The sequence below is a fragment of the Carassius gibelio genome, chromosome B7 (genome assembly GCF_023724105.1).
Source record: "Carassius gibelio isolate Cgi1373 ecotype wild population from Czech Republic chromosome B7, carGib1.2-hapl.c, whole genome shotgun sequence".
Taxonomy (NCBI): domain Eukaryota; kingdom Metazoa; phylum Chordata; class Actinopteri; order Cypriniformes; family Cyprinidae; genus Carassius; species Carassius gibelio.
Genome location: NC_068402.1, coordinates 37,305,156 through 37,322,213, shown reverse-complemented (window position 1 = coordinate 37,322,213; position 17,058 = coordinate 37,305,156). Strand labels below are relative to the sequence as shown.

Below are 17,058 nucleotides of genomic sequence, written 5' to 3'. Positions count from 1 at the left end.
ATATAGATATTGTTCACCTGAAAAAACACACACAAAAAATTCTGAATCTTGTGCTTGAGTAAGCGTTTTACTTTCAAAGAGCAGACATACTTTAAGTTTGCATTGTGCATACTATTATACAATGTTCACAGCGTTATGTATAACAATCAAACAATTAAATAATTTACTTTTCCAACAAAGGTTACAATTTTCCAAAATGGATACTGTCATATTGAGAACATTTATGTCAGGAAAATTAAAGGGTTAGTTCACCCAAGAAGGAAAATTATGTCATTAAAGACTCGCCCTCATGTCGTGCCAATCCCGTGAGACCTCCGTTTATCTACAGAACACAGTTTAGGATATTTTTTTATTTAGTCCAAGAGCTTTCTGTCCATGGCCAGAAAGGTAAGAAAAACATCATCAAAGTAGTCCATGTGACATCAGAGGGTCAGGTAGAATATTTTGAAGCATCGAAAATACATATTTTTCCAAAAATAGCAAAAACTACCACTTTATTCAGCTATAGCCCTATTCGGACGGGACTAGTTTTATCAGCATCAGGTAAGATTACTCGCGTTCATTTATGTACTCAGTTACATAATGTTTTAATTACATTTTATAAAATAAAAAAGGAAACCAAGTCAAACTAAAGGATCCACACATTAACATGGTTTTGTTATACTAGCCATTTAGTATTTATTGTGTAATAATACTAAGGCAATCATTCTGAATGAATGCAATGCACGCATACAGAGCGCGTGATCAAATCAGACCCTCCCACCTCTGTGGCTGACACTCCCTCTGAATTAAAACAAACCAAAATGCCGGAGTAATTCATTTACTCAAACAGTACACTGACTGAACTGCTGTGAAGAGAGAACTGAAGATGAACACCGAGCCGAGCCAGATAAAGAGCGAAAGACTGACTCGTTCTCGAGTCAAGAACTGTTTTTTGTCAGACGCGTCTGATTCGAGAAACGAGGAGCTGATGATACTGAGCATGTGTGATTAAGCGTGAAGCAGACCAACACACTGAACATCTGAACCGAACTGATTCGTTTGGTGATTGATTGAATGAAGGGCAATCATTGCCAATGACATCATTACGTCAAGCACAATAGAACTGGTGAACCGTTTTCTTCAACCGGTTTATTACTGTTTACTGCTTAAGTAATTTGTGGGTTAATGCTTATGGAGACACGAACCATTTCAAACGATTCAGTTCGATTTGGTGAACTGGTTCAAGAAGATCTGGTTACATCGAGTGATTAGTTTGCGAACCGGATATCACTAAACTGCAGTGTTTTGAACTCTCTCTCACAACAGACCTGGAAGAGAGGACAATGCTGAAAAAACTTGTAGTTTTTGCTATTTTTGGACCAAAATGTATTTTCAATGCTTCAACAAATTCTAACTGACCCTCTGATGTCACATGGACTACTTTGATGATGTTTTTCTTACCTTTCTGGACATGGACAGTTTACCGTACACACAGCTTCAATGGAGGGACTGAGAGCTCTCTGACTAAAATATCTTAAACTGTGTTCCAAAGATGAACAGAGGTCTTACGGGTTTGGAACGACATGAGGGTGAGTCATTAATGACTTAATTTTCCTTTTTGGGTGAACTAACCCTTTAGGTAGTGTTGCATGCTATTATGTTATGTGTTATGTGTTTGTTACATTGATAAGATATAAAGAGCACTGGTCACTTTAAGAGTAAGGAACAGACAGTGACGTGGACGCTAGAATGTTTTCACACAGTTCAGTGATGTGAGTGCTGAGTTGATGGGAGTTCAGTAAGGTTGATGAGAACAATAAAAAGTAAAATAAGTTTCAGTACGAGTCCTCTTTACAGACATGACAATTGGCGACAACGATGGCTGAGGAATTCCCCGCGCTGTCGCTATCTTCTCCGAACCCCTTTTTGCCCCATCCTGGCGAACCTACGGTCCCATGGGAGCAGTGGAAAATGTCGTTTGAAACATACCTGTTAGCAATGGGCCTCGATGGCGTCCCGACGAAGCGGAAAATGGCCATACTCCTCCACTGCCTTGGTGCCGAAGGACAGCGTGTATTTCGCACACTCGGAGATGCGGATGATTACGCCGCTGCGATTACACTGCTAGATCGACACTTTGAAAAAAAACAGAGTGTCCTGTTAAAACGGCTGCAGTTCCGGCAGCGCAGACAGCGCGCTGGTGAGTCGATTGTTCAATATGTTGCAGACTTGAGAGGACTGGCAAAACCGTGCTGTTTTGGTGCTTTATCAGATGAGATGATACGAGATCAGTTGATTGAAAAAACAACCAATACACTCGTTCGGGAGCGGCTGTTATTGGAAGATGATGATCTCACTTTAAAGGAAAGCTGTAATTCTGGCCTCTCAAATTGAGTCTGCTGCACAGTGTGCTGCTAAATTAAATACATCACACGATTCAAGTGTAAACAGTGGAGACATGATACATGAATGCACACAAGTTTACAGGGCAGAGGCAGATGTACCTTCAAATGCAGACATACAATATGCACGTCCTCAAGTTAATCGGCGTTGTGGAAATTGTGGGTCCACTAGACACCCATCATGTGCCCCTGACTGCCCTGCATGGGGACAAACATGCCGACGCTGTCAAAAACCGAACCACTTTGCAAAATGTTGTCGGTCTGCCCCAGTTCAAACTCCTACTCAACGAAACCCACGTGTTAACAATTCAACACCTGCGATTATTCATTCAATAAATACCAATTCAGCAGGGTTTTCTACATGTGTTGTTACTATAGCAGATTCCTGTATTTCACTGCTACTGGACACAGGGGCTAAAGTCTCACTACTCAATATGGCTACTTATGAACGTTTCCTGACACACTTGCCCCTTCAGTCGCCTTCTCTGAATCTGTTTGGATATGGAAGTTCTGCAATTGATGTTATCGGCCTTGTACATGCGCCTGTCCAGTATGGCAACAAGGTCCTGCCCGACTTCCCTTTTCACATTACACACCATGGCAACAATATCCTTGGATTGGACCTGTTTATTAGTCTGGGTTTTTCTTTGCTGGACAATAAGGGGGCTCAAGTTCTGACTGTCAGCTGTCCCTGGCAACATGAATGGCCAGCATTGTTTGAAGGCCTTGGCTGCCTAGCTGCGTTCACTCATCAGCCTCTTTTGGATCCTACAGTTAAACCAGTAATTCAGCCACTTCGCCGCATTCCGCTGGCATTGCGTGAGGAAGTCACAGCAGAACTTGTGAAACTGCAAGCAGAGGGCATGATCGAACCTGTCGACGCCTCCCCATGGGTGTCTAATCTGACAGTGGCTAAGAAAAAATCTGGCGGACTAAGAGTTTGTGTAGATTTAAGGTCCGTCAACAAAGCAGTAATCCCAGATCGCTTCCCTCTGCCATCAATCGAAGAGCTGACTACACACTTTCATGGCTCGACAATGTTTTCCAAACTCGACCTCCGTCAAGGCTATCTCCAGGTTCCCCTCCACCCAGACAGCAGAAATCTTACTGCATTCGTTACGCACTCTGGCGTATTTCGTTACACAAGGATGCCTTTTGGACTCAGCTCGGCCCCAAGTTGTTTTCAAAAAATAATGTCCACTATACTGGCTGGGGTCCCTGGCACTGCCATCTACCTTGATGACATCATTGTCCATGCCCCAAATGCAGTGATTCATGAACAGCGCTTAAGGGCTGTTTTTGCTGCACTCAGTCAACACAATTTGACACTTAACATGGAGAAATGCTTATTTGCAGTACCAGAGGTTGACTTTGTTGGTTTTCATGTTTCAGCCGAGGGCCTGTCGCCATTGCACTCCAATATTGAGGCTATACAACAGGTGCCGGAGCCTTCATCCGTAGCACAGGTGGCATCATTTCTAGGGATGACAACATACTATATGCGTTTTCTGCCTCAGTACTCCACAATTACATACCCTCTACGCCAACTGCTCAAAAAGGATGCTCCATGGACCTGGTCTTCAGCCTGTTCTGATGCTGTGCACACGCTTAAGGAGCTGTTGACAAGCCCACCTGTCTTGGCATATTTTAGTCTTGACTGCCCCACACTGGTCACTTGTGATGCTTCAGCTACTGCTGCTGGTGCTGTTCTTTCACAACTCCAGAATGGCATCGAACGGCCAGTGGCTTTTGCTTCTCGTGCATTCAGCCTGACCGAACAAAAGTACTCCACTGGAGAGAGGGAGGCTCTGGCTTGTGTATGGGCCTGCGAGCGCTGGCATGCCTACCTTTATGGCCGAAAATTTACCCTTCGGACTGATCACCAAGCCCTCAGTGTCTCCTTCTCCTTCCTGATCACCGCTTATGTCTCCTTCTGGTTCTGGTCACAAACCACTGCGCATGTACCATTGGACTGACCGCCTCCAGCAGTATGACTTTACAATACAATACACCACAGGCAGAGATAATGTGGTGGGCGATTTGCTGTCTCGTTCTGTGTCATCGACCATTGCCTTCTGTCAGGCGGATGAGGACGGGGATCTTATTAATTTAGTGCATGCACCCCTGACAGCCTTTGTGTCCCTGGAGGAACTCACAGCGGAGTCTGCTGCTGATTCCACACTATCGGCGGTCCGTGAGTATGTCCTGAATGGCTGGCCAACTCAAGTGGCAACAGATATTCAGCCATATGCCAGAGTGAAACACGAATTGTCATGCTGGAATGACACATGCTTGGCTCGTGGACACTGCGCCATCATTCCTGCTAGACTCAGAGGACGAGTGCTGACCATGGCTCATGAGGGCCATCTCGGCATAGTCAAACTAAAGCAGCGCTGTAGGGATCTAGTATGGTGGCCGGGGTTGGACAAAGACATTGAACAGCTTGTTCGGGATTGTGCTCCATGTCTTGTAAGCGGGAAAACAGGCTCACCAGTGCCGCCGCCACTAGGGTCTTTGCCTTGGCCAACTCGACCCTGGGACCACCTTCAGCTGGACATATGTGGGGAACTCCATGGTGTGCCTCATCATTTGCGTTTCCTTGTAGTAGTTTATGATCTACATTCGAAGTGGCCAGAGGTTACATCTGTAGGCTCGGTCACATCAAGTTCCATCATTGACTTTCTGGAGTCGCTTTTTGCCCGCTGGGGCTTGCCAAGGACCTTGACGACAGACAATGGCCCCCAACTAGTGTCCGCGGAGTTTACCAGCTACATCCAAAGCAAAGGCATCAAACACATTCGAACAGCTTACTATCACCCACAGTCGAATGGGGGCGTAGAAAGATTCAACCAGTCACTAAAAAAATTGTCTGAGAGCCCACTTAGCACAAGGCTGCTCTTTCAATGAGGCCTTGTCTCAGACTCTTCTACACTACAGAGCAGCTCAGCATTCCACCACTGGGGTGTCCCCAGCAAAACTGATGCTGGGACGGGAGCTGGAGTTACCCCTGCATAGACTTTGCCCTCCTACTTCTCATGGTGGAAATCCTGTGGTGCAAGCCAGGGTATGCGAACAACAGCTCAAAGCACGAGGCAGATTCGACGCAAAGAAAAAGGCCCGCATTCCAAGAATCTTCCCAATGGACTGGGTGCGGATCCAGCGGCCATACCGGAAAAACAAGCTCCACACTTTCTGGTCACAGCCCCAGCAAGTACAAAAGCAGTTAGGTCCAGTTACATTCCAGCTATCTGATGGTTCCCGTTGGCATGCCAGTCGGCTTAGGAAAGTACCGTGCCCTTCTGGTGCAGATCACACCCGAGACACTGTGCTCCCTTGCTCTCTGCTTGGTTCTTCATACCTTCTGCCCCAACCACAGCATCCAGTGACCTTTCAATCAACATCCCTACCACCATCTGAACCATCCCAAGGCAGGCCTACCAGATCACACACTCGGCCTGCTCGCTTTCAGGACTACTTAACGTTCTTTCACACTTAGTTCACTGGGAGGGGGGGGGGGGGGGGGGGGAAATGTTGCATGCTTAGTTAGACTTATAATCTGGTGTTTAATTAAAGTTATGTGTTTGTTACATTGATAAGATATAAAGAGCGCTGGTCACTTTAAGAGTAAGGAACAGACAGTGACGTGGACGCTAGAATGTTTTCACACAGTTCAGTGATGTGAGTGCTGAGTTGATGGGAGTTCAGTAAGGTTGATGAGAACAATAAAAAGTAAAATAAGTTTCAGTACGAGTCCTCTTTACAGACATAACAGGTAGAACATATCTTTATTGTAACATTTGTAATGTCCATTTATAGTCTTTACACAACAGCTTGGCTCCTTAAATAATAATAATAATAAATAAATAAATAGCCTAAATAAATAAAAACAGCTAATTTCAAGACGCTGACGTCATGTCTGGTCGTCACGCGAGTCACCTGAAAAGCTCAAGAAGTTCGGATAGGCGTTCGGTCGGTCGTTCGTTCGTTCGAACGTTTGATTTTGGCACGGAGTGCGCGCCATACATTGAGCGCTCGCGCAGATGATGAATGACGCCCATGCGACGCGAAGCGACTCGAGGCCTCGCTGGCTTTCGCCGCGGATCGATTCGCCAGACTCTCAGCTCCAGTGTTTTCGAAATCGGTGGGCGTGACACAGGGACAGATTTCGCTCTCTCCAAACTAACTTGCAACAGTTGCGCAGTTCTCATGCAATTGCTCTGCGCCGACTGTGGCCGAGCTAGTGAAGGTTTAGCGGTGGCATAAACCTTTCCCAGCTGTCAGTCAGACACCACGATAAATCCGGTTACACTGCAGTGTAAGATAAACACCTGGATTCAGTGAAGTGCGTTCAATGATTCATAATTAATTTAAAAACCCAACAGATGGAATTCAAAGCGTAATTTGCTTCCCTTAAACCCCAAGTAGCCTATTATATACTCAGACAGTTTGCATGATGCTCAAAGTACTGCATACTTCATTTTTATGTGCTTAGGCTACCCTACAGCACACTTTTTTTATGCAATGTTATTATACCTATACAGAGTGCATGAAGTGTTATTTAGAAAGCAATCCAAATTTGCATTTGTATTGGTGTTCTAAATAATGTCTGATAAGTTTGTTACTTTGTTGATAAAACATTGTTCCCCTTTTTCCTGACGTTATGAATGAATTTTTGTTGTTGTTGTGGAGACTTAAAATGAAAAGCATTTTGATTAGACACATTAAACATGCAATCGTTTAACCTGTTAGCCAGCACCCCCCATTATGGGATTCACAGGTGAAAATGCCCTGCCTAACTTAAAATTTTAACATTTCCTTACTTATGTTTGTTACACACATCATTTTGGTGTCTTTGGAAAGAATAACCTTTGGGCTTTACTATTTATCAACCAGATTTGATAATGCTCAAAAATATTAAAAGTTATAGACACTGAAGTGCCTTGAAAAATTTTTTACCACACAGTTTAATAAATTAATACCATTGTTATGACCCTATTTAGGGACCAACATAAGAAAGCCATTCTAAAGGCAACAAACACCACAGTGGCCAGGGCAAAAGTTTAAGTTTTAATCCACAGGTAAAATTAATATCCAAAAATAGGAAAACAGCAAAAGTGTATAACAAACGAATCCTAAATAAGGACTGGTGAGCTAACTAATCTAAACTACCACTAACTCAAGAGTCAAGGAAACTTCCAATCTCCCGAGGAAGAAATCAAACAGCAAAAGTCTTCCGGGTCAGCTCACTTACCCATGCTTTCTATGTACACTGTGGTAACTAAACAGTCAGTCTCTCACCAGCCTTAAACAAAAAAGAATGCGAAACAAGACTAAACACAAAACAGAGTTCCCAGGGCAAGTCTCCATTGAAGTGCCAGCAGCTCTTAAATAGGTAGAGGCTTCAGGTGTTTGTAATGGTCTCCGCCCACATCCAATTAGCAGCTGCACTCAGGAAAGGAAAGAGAGAAAGAGCAGGGGCTCGTAACAACCATCTTGAAGGGATTGTCCAACCAAAAATGAAATAAAACGTTTTTGTTATTTTGCAAAATATTGCCTTTTGGAAGATTCCATTAAAGATTGAGAAGAAAAAAATAAAATGATAGATAAATTTGGGCCGCTATTTGATGCAAAATCCAGGTCCTGAAGCAAACCACTGCCACCAGACTAATTGAAAGTCTCAGCAAGAAAAACTATGGTCACCATGACATATTTTTCTTGGACTTTTTGACATGAATGGAAATCAAAATGAGGTTAAATTGGATTAAAAGATGAAAAGGATGATCTTGATGATTTTGTAAGATAATTCTACAGCAGTAAATAAGTTAAGCTGATCACCGAATGTGATCATCATCTGCTGTCTTTCATAAAATCCATCTGGCGAGAAGTTCAAATGAAGAAAGTGTTTATCCTGCTGTGTGAGTAATACCAAGCATACCGCAGTAAACTGCTGCAACACTTATTTCCTGACACTTCAGGCGAGGATTATGCTTGTAGTCGAGTTTATGCCAAGTGTCTGTCACACAGCATATCAAAAGTATCCAATATTTTCTCAGAAGGAATTGCTGCAAGGCTGTGAAATGTTACCTCGACTGGTTTTTGGAGAAGTGACAGCAATATGAGCATCTTAGATGTTTCAGAAATGTCTGTGTAATGTTAAAAAAAATTGTGTTTATTTATGTTTCATATCAACTTTTATAACAGTGGTCTGTAATAATTCCATTAAGAATGAGCATGTTTGGTCCTAACACTAAATCAGTTGAATTCTATATTAATATAGATACAATTAGGCCATTATTGATAGACTGGAGTGCTGTGGATTATTGTGATGTTTTCATCAACTGTTTGGACTCTCATTCTGACGGCACCCATTCACTGCAGAGCATCCACTAATGAGACACTGATGCAATGCTACATTTTTCCAAATCTGATGAAGAAACAAACTCATCCTAATCTTAGATGATCTGAGGATGTGTAGTTTTTCAGCACATTTTCATTTTTTGGATGAAGTATTCCTTTAAGTCTTTTAATCTTTGCAGTTGAACTGCAAACTAAATTAATCTGACAATGCTATTAGCTTCGTATTATGAGTGCAGTATTCTCATCTGTAAATTGATGTGTGCGATTTATTGCTTGCGTCATTGTTCAATATCCTACATTTAAGAGATGATTGGTGGTAATATTACAGCGCTAATATAATCTTGAAACCTTTATTTAGTGAGACTCAAACCTTCATAGAAGTTTACCAGTCGCCCAAAGCCGACTGGTAAAAAAGTTTTAGGAATGTTTAAATGCACTTTAACACATTTCTTTAATTGGTTAACTAAGTCCATACAGAATTACAATTGATTGAGACATTTGCTTTTTATTGATCACAGCATTATAACATGCAAATGCGTGTATGTGAATATAATGAGGTTGTTGGTAACTTAAAAAACATATTTGAAGTATCATTGCTTAGTATAATTTTTAAAACTGTGCTAATTAGCACCCGTTTAAACAACAAAAGTCACTACATTCTGTGCACATAAAAGAGCAAGGAAGAAAATTGTGAATTTGTGGCTCTACGCATGTTTTTTTTTATTTTAATTGTCTCTTCCCTCATTGTTTTGGGGGTTTAATTTGTTTTTCCTTCAGGGTCTTTTTCTTTTTACCTCTTTTTCTCCTATTTTGAAGTGTCCTTGCTCCTGACTTAGTTTCGGACATTTGTTTGGGCCAAGTGGCCATCGTCTTTTTCATTGAGAGTAGTTTCTTTTTGGATGAGGCTGAGGGGGAGTGAGTGACACCTGCTTTTGGAGTCCTGTTGGAGCTTTGGAGAATAGTTTCCATTTTGAACTTCTGAGTAATCATTTTCTTCTCTTTGGATGCCTTCTTTTGGGAAACAAGTGACTCCTTTCTTCCTTTTTGATGTCCATTTGTTTGCACTTTCTTCCTTTTTACAATTTGGCTCGCCAACTTTTGACTTAACTGAAATGTTTCCCCTTTTGCATAGTCCACAGGAGCGCAGGTGTTTTGGCGCTTTGTCGGTTGAATGCGTTTCGGTTTAGAGATTCTTTGTTTGCCGCTGTGTGACCGTTTGATTGGCACTTCATTGCATGAGAGGTCAATGGTGGCGCTGTTCTCAGTAGACAGACTGGTAGAATTATACGGTGTTGAATCTTTCAGTTCTGCCACAGGAGCAATCTCAACCATTGTGCACCTGCAGAGAGAGATTGAAGAACTCGTTACAGCACAAAAAAACTATTTCTATTTTATACAAAGTACTACTGCTGTCTAAATAGAAATGTATAACTTTTCTGAAAAAAGTGTTATTTGGACCTCCGTTGAGGTACAACATAAAAACAAAATACGAGATAACAAAAAAAAAAAAAAAAAAAACTTACACATTTATACACAATATACGAATAATATGCAAATAACATCATTTTAACATGTTTTCCCTCTATATTTCTACTTTTGTATATAGTGCATTATTTAATTTAAATTTTTATTACATTAGGGTTATATATAAAATATATTTATTAGTATTTCTCTAAATTGTGTCCAGATTCTTAATTTTCTCCATGTCTCATAAAATGTTGCAAAAGCCTGATTTTTAATAAATTAAATTCTTTCTCAGATCAGTGTAAGTTCATAATTGCTTGGGAAACGTAACTCTAGTTATTTGACAGTGACTTTCTCTGCAGGACTCAACACGACTTGCTTGAGGTGAGCTACAGCCTGGACTTGTTCAATTTTGTGCACCCCAGCTTGAGACTTACCTCAAGGATTTATTTGCTTATGACCTGTATATACTGTAGGTAACTTACTCCCAGCTCTGGCACAATGTTATTACAGAGAAACGCATGCTACCAGCAGCAGTACAAATCAACACCATGATTATAAAAGAATGTCCAAACAAATATAAGCCAATCTCTTGGCCAATGAAGATAAACCGTTCATACAGAAACTGGAAGATTGAACACTATATATGAATGCAGATGATTCTATGGATAAAATTATGTCAATGTAGACTTAATTTACAATTATGATGCAAGTGGAAAAAAAACCATGAAGCATAATTTCTGGTATGCATGATTTCATTTCTTGCACTCACAATCCCAACCAGTTGTACTGTGTGCATTGCCTCCTGTGGATCAGCTCGAAGCAGCGGATCTTCAGGACGTTGAAGAAACTGTAGCCCACCATGTTGGAGATGGTGTCATTTCCATTGAGAAGACATTGCTTAAATCTAACAGAGACAAGACAGGAAGATACAAGACAGAAATAAACATGATTTGCATCATAATGTCAAAATCTGTCCCTACTGTGTCTCAATGTCAGCTAAACTTTCCACTGAACACAATGTATTTGCATCCATACGTTCAAAACTTCAAATCTATAACCACAACTAAAACACATGCATGGTTGCAAGTAACAAAAAATACAAGAGTTTGTTAATTTAACTTTTTTTTGTTGTTGTTGCAAACAATATTTTGATGAGTTCTGTTTACATATTAACGTTGATTATTACCGTAGCTTAATATTGTGTGTAATTGAAACTGAAATTTCTGATGTTGTAATAATAATGTGTAATAATAACTTTGGCAGGGAATTTCTAATTGGAAAATTAGTACATAAATGTTTTATACATAAATGTCATGCAAAGATAAATTGTTTAGCTCGCACGCAGTAGGCTATAAGGTTTTACAGATAAAATGCACGGAATGAATAAACAGAAAGGATGAGTTATGACTCTAAAGAGTCTCCCCTGGGGAGCTGAAATGCCTCTCATCGGTGGAATGCGAGGCAGTGCTCACCTGTAGTCACAGTCACAGTGCGAGAGTGTGAACAGAGTTGGGTTGAACACACTGAAGTTGACAGAGAACGAGCGGATGATGTGCTCACAGTGATCGTGTTCTCGACAGCATCTGTCTGCATGCACAAACATACCTGCATGAGAGAACAACATCTAAATAATTCAATGCAATAATAACAAATATTCATTCATTATCCGGCTGTAAAAAACAAAACAAAAAATCAATAGAACCACCACAGAAAATTGGAATGGTTTCCACTGCAATTCTGCTACAAATCCATTGAATTTATTGATGAACTGCCTTTAACTAAAGTATTTTGTCCTTTTGTATTATTGACACACTATTTTCATATTTAATACAATAAACACAGTTAAAAGCACTATATACATGAAGGGGACTCGACTACAAATACCATTACAAACCATCAACTTTTATCCATTAAAACCATTAAAAGTGGTTTCCTGTAGTGTGTTTTGGGACGTATTCCATTGGGATTTATAGACCAAGCCACCAATAGAAAGTGACCACAAGGTCCATTACAGTTTCCATTAAAACCAATACAAGTCTCATTAAAACCAGCAAAACCATTACAAATTTTGCGATGGTTCCTATAGTTAGTGTTTTTTTTTTTTTTCAACAGGGTATTGTGATATTATACAGTCATCTTGAATAAACAAATTGTTTATGAAATTTCAAGTGCAAACTCACAGCGATATGTTGCACAGAAACTGCCGTTCTTGACAGTCATGTACTTTTTTTGACACACTCTGTAATCATATTGATTTACCTACTGTAATTTTGAGGTTATGTTGCTGGACCTCCCGCGTGTTTTCACGAGCGCCATACATTCACAGATTTACAGTCGTCCATGCACACCCACTTTGGCACAAAAATTGCATTTTGATTTATCGTTCTGAGGGAAACCGTAGCGAATAACGGCAATAAAACCGGATGTTGCTGTGAAGCTTGCAATTTCATTTCTGTCTTCATGTTTTCCTTGATTTTTATTGTCACGCCGATAACTTTAATATCGGTAATCGATAGTATATGCTTTGTCTTTACTGGCAATTCTTACAAATGCATCATTTGAATTCTATCAAATATTTTGATAACAAATTACTGATGGATGTTTGGCATTAATTTCGTACCAGCATGAACAACAAAATGATTCACCATATTTGTTTACAGCTTACATATATACAAGAATGTGAAAAAGAATAGCCTAGGCCAAATGAACTGACCAATGGCAGCTCGCCGATGGACGCACACCTACCCAGCTGTTCATAGTCATTGGCGCTGGAGCCGCGTCCACACCAAAGCGTTCCTGGCAAAACCCACGCGCGTTTATGGCGACTTTTTGCTCTCGAATCCATCTGCTGGCCTGGATTTATGCGCTCTTTGTGCAAAGGGAAATTAATATGCATGTTCATATCACACAGATTGGCATCCTCCAGCAGCGCGCGTAGGTTGAAGTGCATTGATTCATCGTCCCGCGCGCGCTCGTGACGGCAGAGTGACCGATAACGCGTGACCAGTGTCCCGTCGCTGCTCCTGAAACAACCTTCGAGACGTTTCTCTGAAGTCCACTTGCTCCAGTAAAAGAGAGGAGAAGCTGAAGTGTCCGGTGAGTGGATGAGAAAGCTCACCTGAGAACTCCTCTGTTCTGAATTGATGAGGATGCAAAAGGGTGCAGGTTTCTGAACTGTGACCGCACTGCAACAGCATAGTACCACTACTAAAAGACTAACAGCAAGAAGACTTCCGATCCGTGTATCTTGGAGATGCAGTGGCATTGCTGCGGAGATGTGTGTTAGGAAGCTCTATTCCAAACGAGTAAACGAGGTGTTCTGGTTTAATTGACGCTGATGCATCAGTTGGTCTCAGTCCGTGCACGAGAAGGGATTTGCTCTGTGCATGATCTCTCAAATGAAAATGAACGGCTAGCCTATTTTACCGGTTCTTTATAGTCTGCACACAGATGTCGAGTGAAATTTGTGTTGGCTACATGTTAAAACTTGTAACTGATGTGGAGTTGAAACGTCAGGAGTCACGTGACTCGAAATCACCCAGACTCCCTGTTCCGAGGGTCTGCAGTCCAGGGAAACTAAACACCACAAGTTAAGTTTGTTAACGCACGGTTTCACTTCTTCATTACAGCACATCTCTAAATAACTTTGTTGTTAGCAGTGTTGATCTACTGTAATTAACTGCCAGTTATTAATCTTCAATAGTGTAATTAGATTACTGTATTAATTGCTCCCATAAAATTAATGCATTACTTATTACTAATTATTTTCTAAATCTCATAAACGTCAACAAAACAATGAAACTGAAAGCTTTATATATATATATATATATATATATATATATATATATATATATATATATATATATATATATATATATATATATATATATATATATATATATAATTGTTTTAGCCTGTACAGTATTTAATGCAATTATATCAGATCTTTAATTAAATTACTGGAAAATTATCCCTTGCTTTACTAATCTTACTTTACTTTTTCAAGGGAAAATTAATTAAATTGCAATAAATAATTATTTATTAATGCATTACACCCAACACTGTTACACTGGGATGCTCCACATGACTTTAGTCCAGACTTAGTCCATTTGTGCTCAAGATTATGAGTTTCTTTCTTGAGAGCTTGCACCAATGAATGGGTATTACTGTTGTACCATCTCACAATCCAACATTAGAGTCTGTTATGAAGGAGAACAATCTGAGTAGAGGTTGCTGAGATGTTTCCTAAAACTTTAGATGAATGTGTTTGTGTTATAGAATATTCTTCTCAAAAGCAGGAGACTCCATTTGATTTTCATGTATTTACATGTCTGTCAAGGAGAAACATTAGAGATCTCAGCTGGATCGTGCATGCACTTTTTTACTGGTGTAAACACACTGTAGTAATGAACTGAACACAATGATAAATCTATTGTATGGTGTTAATGTTCTCCACTGCAGAAAGCATATCAACAGCTCGTGTCATCAGAAGCATGCATGCTATGAGGCAGTGTTGTAGTCGAGACCGGCTCATTCGAGTCCGAGTCCAGATCGAGTCCAGAGATGGTCGAGTCCGAGTCAAGACCGAGTCCAGAAAGGGTCGAGTCCGAGTCAAGACCGAGTCCAGAAAGGGTCGAGTCCGAGTCAAGACCCGAGTCCAGAAAGGGTCGAGTCCGAGTCAAGACCGAGTCCAGAAAGGGTCGAGTCCGAGTCAAGACCGAGTCCAGAAAGGGTCGAGTCCGAGTCAAGACCGAGTCCAGAAAGGGTCGAGTCCGAGTCAAGACCGAGTTCAGAAAGGCTCGAGTCCGAGTCAAGACCGAGACCAGAGAGATTGGGTCTGAGACAAGACCTAAAGAAATCTTCAAGAGTATGTAAAATGTATGATGGAAACAATAAAGGGTAAAAGGGCCACATAGTATGTGGTGTAAAGGTAATTTTATTAGAATTATGAATTGTTACTTGTCAATATTAAGTGCTCATTTTCACATAACATCGTTGTACCACTATACACATCCATATAACCTTTCTAGTACACATAACATTAGTGTATCACTCTATAATGTAATTCCACATAACACTTCTAGTACAAGTAACATTACTGTACCACTATACCTGTAAATGTTCAACTGTAACAGCTTTTACATAACTTTTAACCCTGAAGCTTAACTAATGACTGCTAATATCCTGAAAATGTCTTGGATTATGTGCACTTTAGATGTTGTGAAGATTAAAGATGGGCATAATTACTTTTCAAAAAAATAAGTGAGGAGACCATCCAGCTACCCGACCAAGCATGATGTGGTCTCATGATCAATCCACCCCGACTAAAAACACTCTCTACTGGTGCAGAGGAAGCGGGGACTGACAAAAGTTACCATTTCATCACTTTCTGTAACAGCAACGGATAATCTAATGCTAATTTCACTGGATGGTGGGTTTTAATGCAGGGTAAAATACACACTAGTCGAAGTTTTTTTTAGTTACGGAGGGCATACACACAAGAGCCGACTGACTGTCCAGGAAAATTTCATGCAAAAGTGTGTATGTGCAAGGGGAAGAAAGCTGGTTGAAATGCCATATAAGTTCAATGCCTTCTATCAGACATTTTTTCGGGGGGAGATGTTTAGTGTTGAGACAGTCAGTCTGTGTCTGTATTCATTATATAATTTAATTAAACAATATTTGTTTTTTTCTGTGACCATTTTGTCCTACTTTGTAAAAATAACACAGTTGAGAGAAATAATGTAGCAATGTGGCTTTCTGGAAAGCGGGATCACTACAGGCGGATGGCAGGAGGGTAACTTAAGGCCGGTGACACACTGGCTGCGTGGCGTCTCTGCTGCGTGCCAGAAGCTTGGTCGCTGCTTCGCGTTTTCTGTGTCTTTACACACCAGAAGCGTGTCTGACGCAGCGCTAGCGCGCTGCTTCTGCTATAGGTGACATAGAGAGAGGCCGCCGAAAAACCAGGCTCTTGCAAAATAGAGTATGTTTGACAGGTGCAATATTTGAAAATCGATAATTATTTTATTTATTTATTTTATTACATTTATATCTGAATTTATGCCAACCTATAGACTTTCAAATATCAAAATGTCATGAATTAATATGTATATTTGTGTACATAATGACACAAGTGACATATAAACATATTTTCCTAGTTTATTTTGCCTGGAAACGCTTCCAACACGCGCGTGTTCGCGTGAAAATAGGCGTCAGTTCTATTTCTAGCATGCACGGGTTTTCCGCGCGTCTCACGCAGGCAGTCTGCAAGATCTAACCTGTTAACATGGGAGCCGAATTAAAAACAGACACGCCACGCAGCTGAGGCGCTTGCGCCACGCATCCAGTGTGTCGCTGGCCTAACGTCTCATGTCACAAGAAAATCACCAGTCATTGGATGTATCAATCATACATCAATTTAATTAAACATTAACATACAGTAATAATCATGAAATATTTTGATTGGGACTCGAGTGGACTCGGGCATAAGTCCGATTCCTAATATGTTCGAGTCCGAGTCAATACCGAGTCAAAATGCACACGAGTCCATGACAAGACCGAGACCATTAAAATACGGTCTCGAGACCGAGTCCGAGTCTCGAGTACTCAACACTGCTATGAGGACTCAAGAACAGCTTTTCCCCATGGCCTTCAGGCTTGTCGAACGCTCTGCTTGAAGAGCTTCTTCATCACTGTGCAAGGAGTGACTCATTCTCAGCAGACTTGCCAGAATTTTCCACTCTTGTCTATTTTAATGTACATATTGCTTGTCAGTTTTATGACTGTGCACACTTGACACTTTTAATCCATTTTATCCTTTTTATTAATAGCATGAAAACCAACTGCGGTT

General features: G+C 40.8%; 1 protein-coding gene across 1 annotated transcript; it reads right to left on the bottom strand.

Moving 5' to 3' along the window:
• Window positions 1-9,135: 9,135 nt before the first annotated feature.
• Window positions 9,136-13,473, bottom strand: LOC127961930 (group 3 secretory phospholipase A2). The gene is made up of 4 exons (XM_052561246.1): window positions 12,954-13,473; window positions 11,681-11,813; window positions 10,978-11,112; window positions 9,136-10,080 (listed from the first exon to the last, which is right to left on the bottom strand). Exons 1-4 carry the CDS (start codon window positions 13,471-13,473, stop codon window positions 9,483-9,485), a joined length of 1,386 nt encoding a protein of 461 aa, XP_052417206.1. The 3' UTR covers window positions 9,136-9,482.
• Window positions 13,474-17,058: the final 3,585 nt, after the last annotated feature.

What these genes read in the sequence shown, in the direction of transcription:
- LOC127961930 (XM_052561246.1), bottom strand. Translation starts at nt 13,473, where the DNA reads ATGCCACTGCATCTCCAAGATACACGGATCGGAAGTCTTCTTGCTGTT. An exon ending in CAATGACTATGAACAGCTGG is followed by an intron (nt 11,814 to 12,953) that starts GTAGGTGTGCGT and finishes TCTCTCATGCAG; the next exon opens with GTATGTTTGTGCATGCAGAC. An exon ending in CAGTACAACTGGTTGGGATT is followed by an intron (nt 10,081 to 10,977) that starts GTGAGTGCAAGA and finishes CTCTCTCTGCAG; the next exon opens with GTGCACAATGGTTGAGATTG.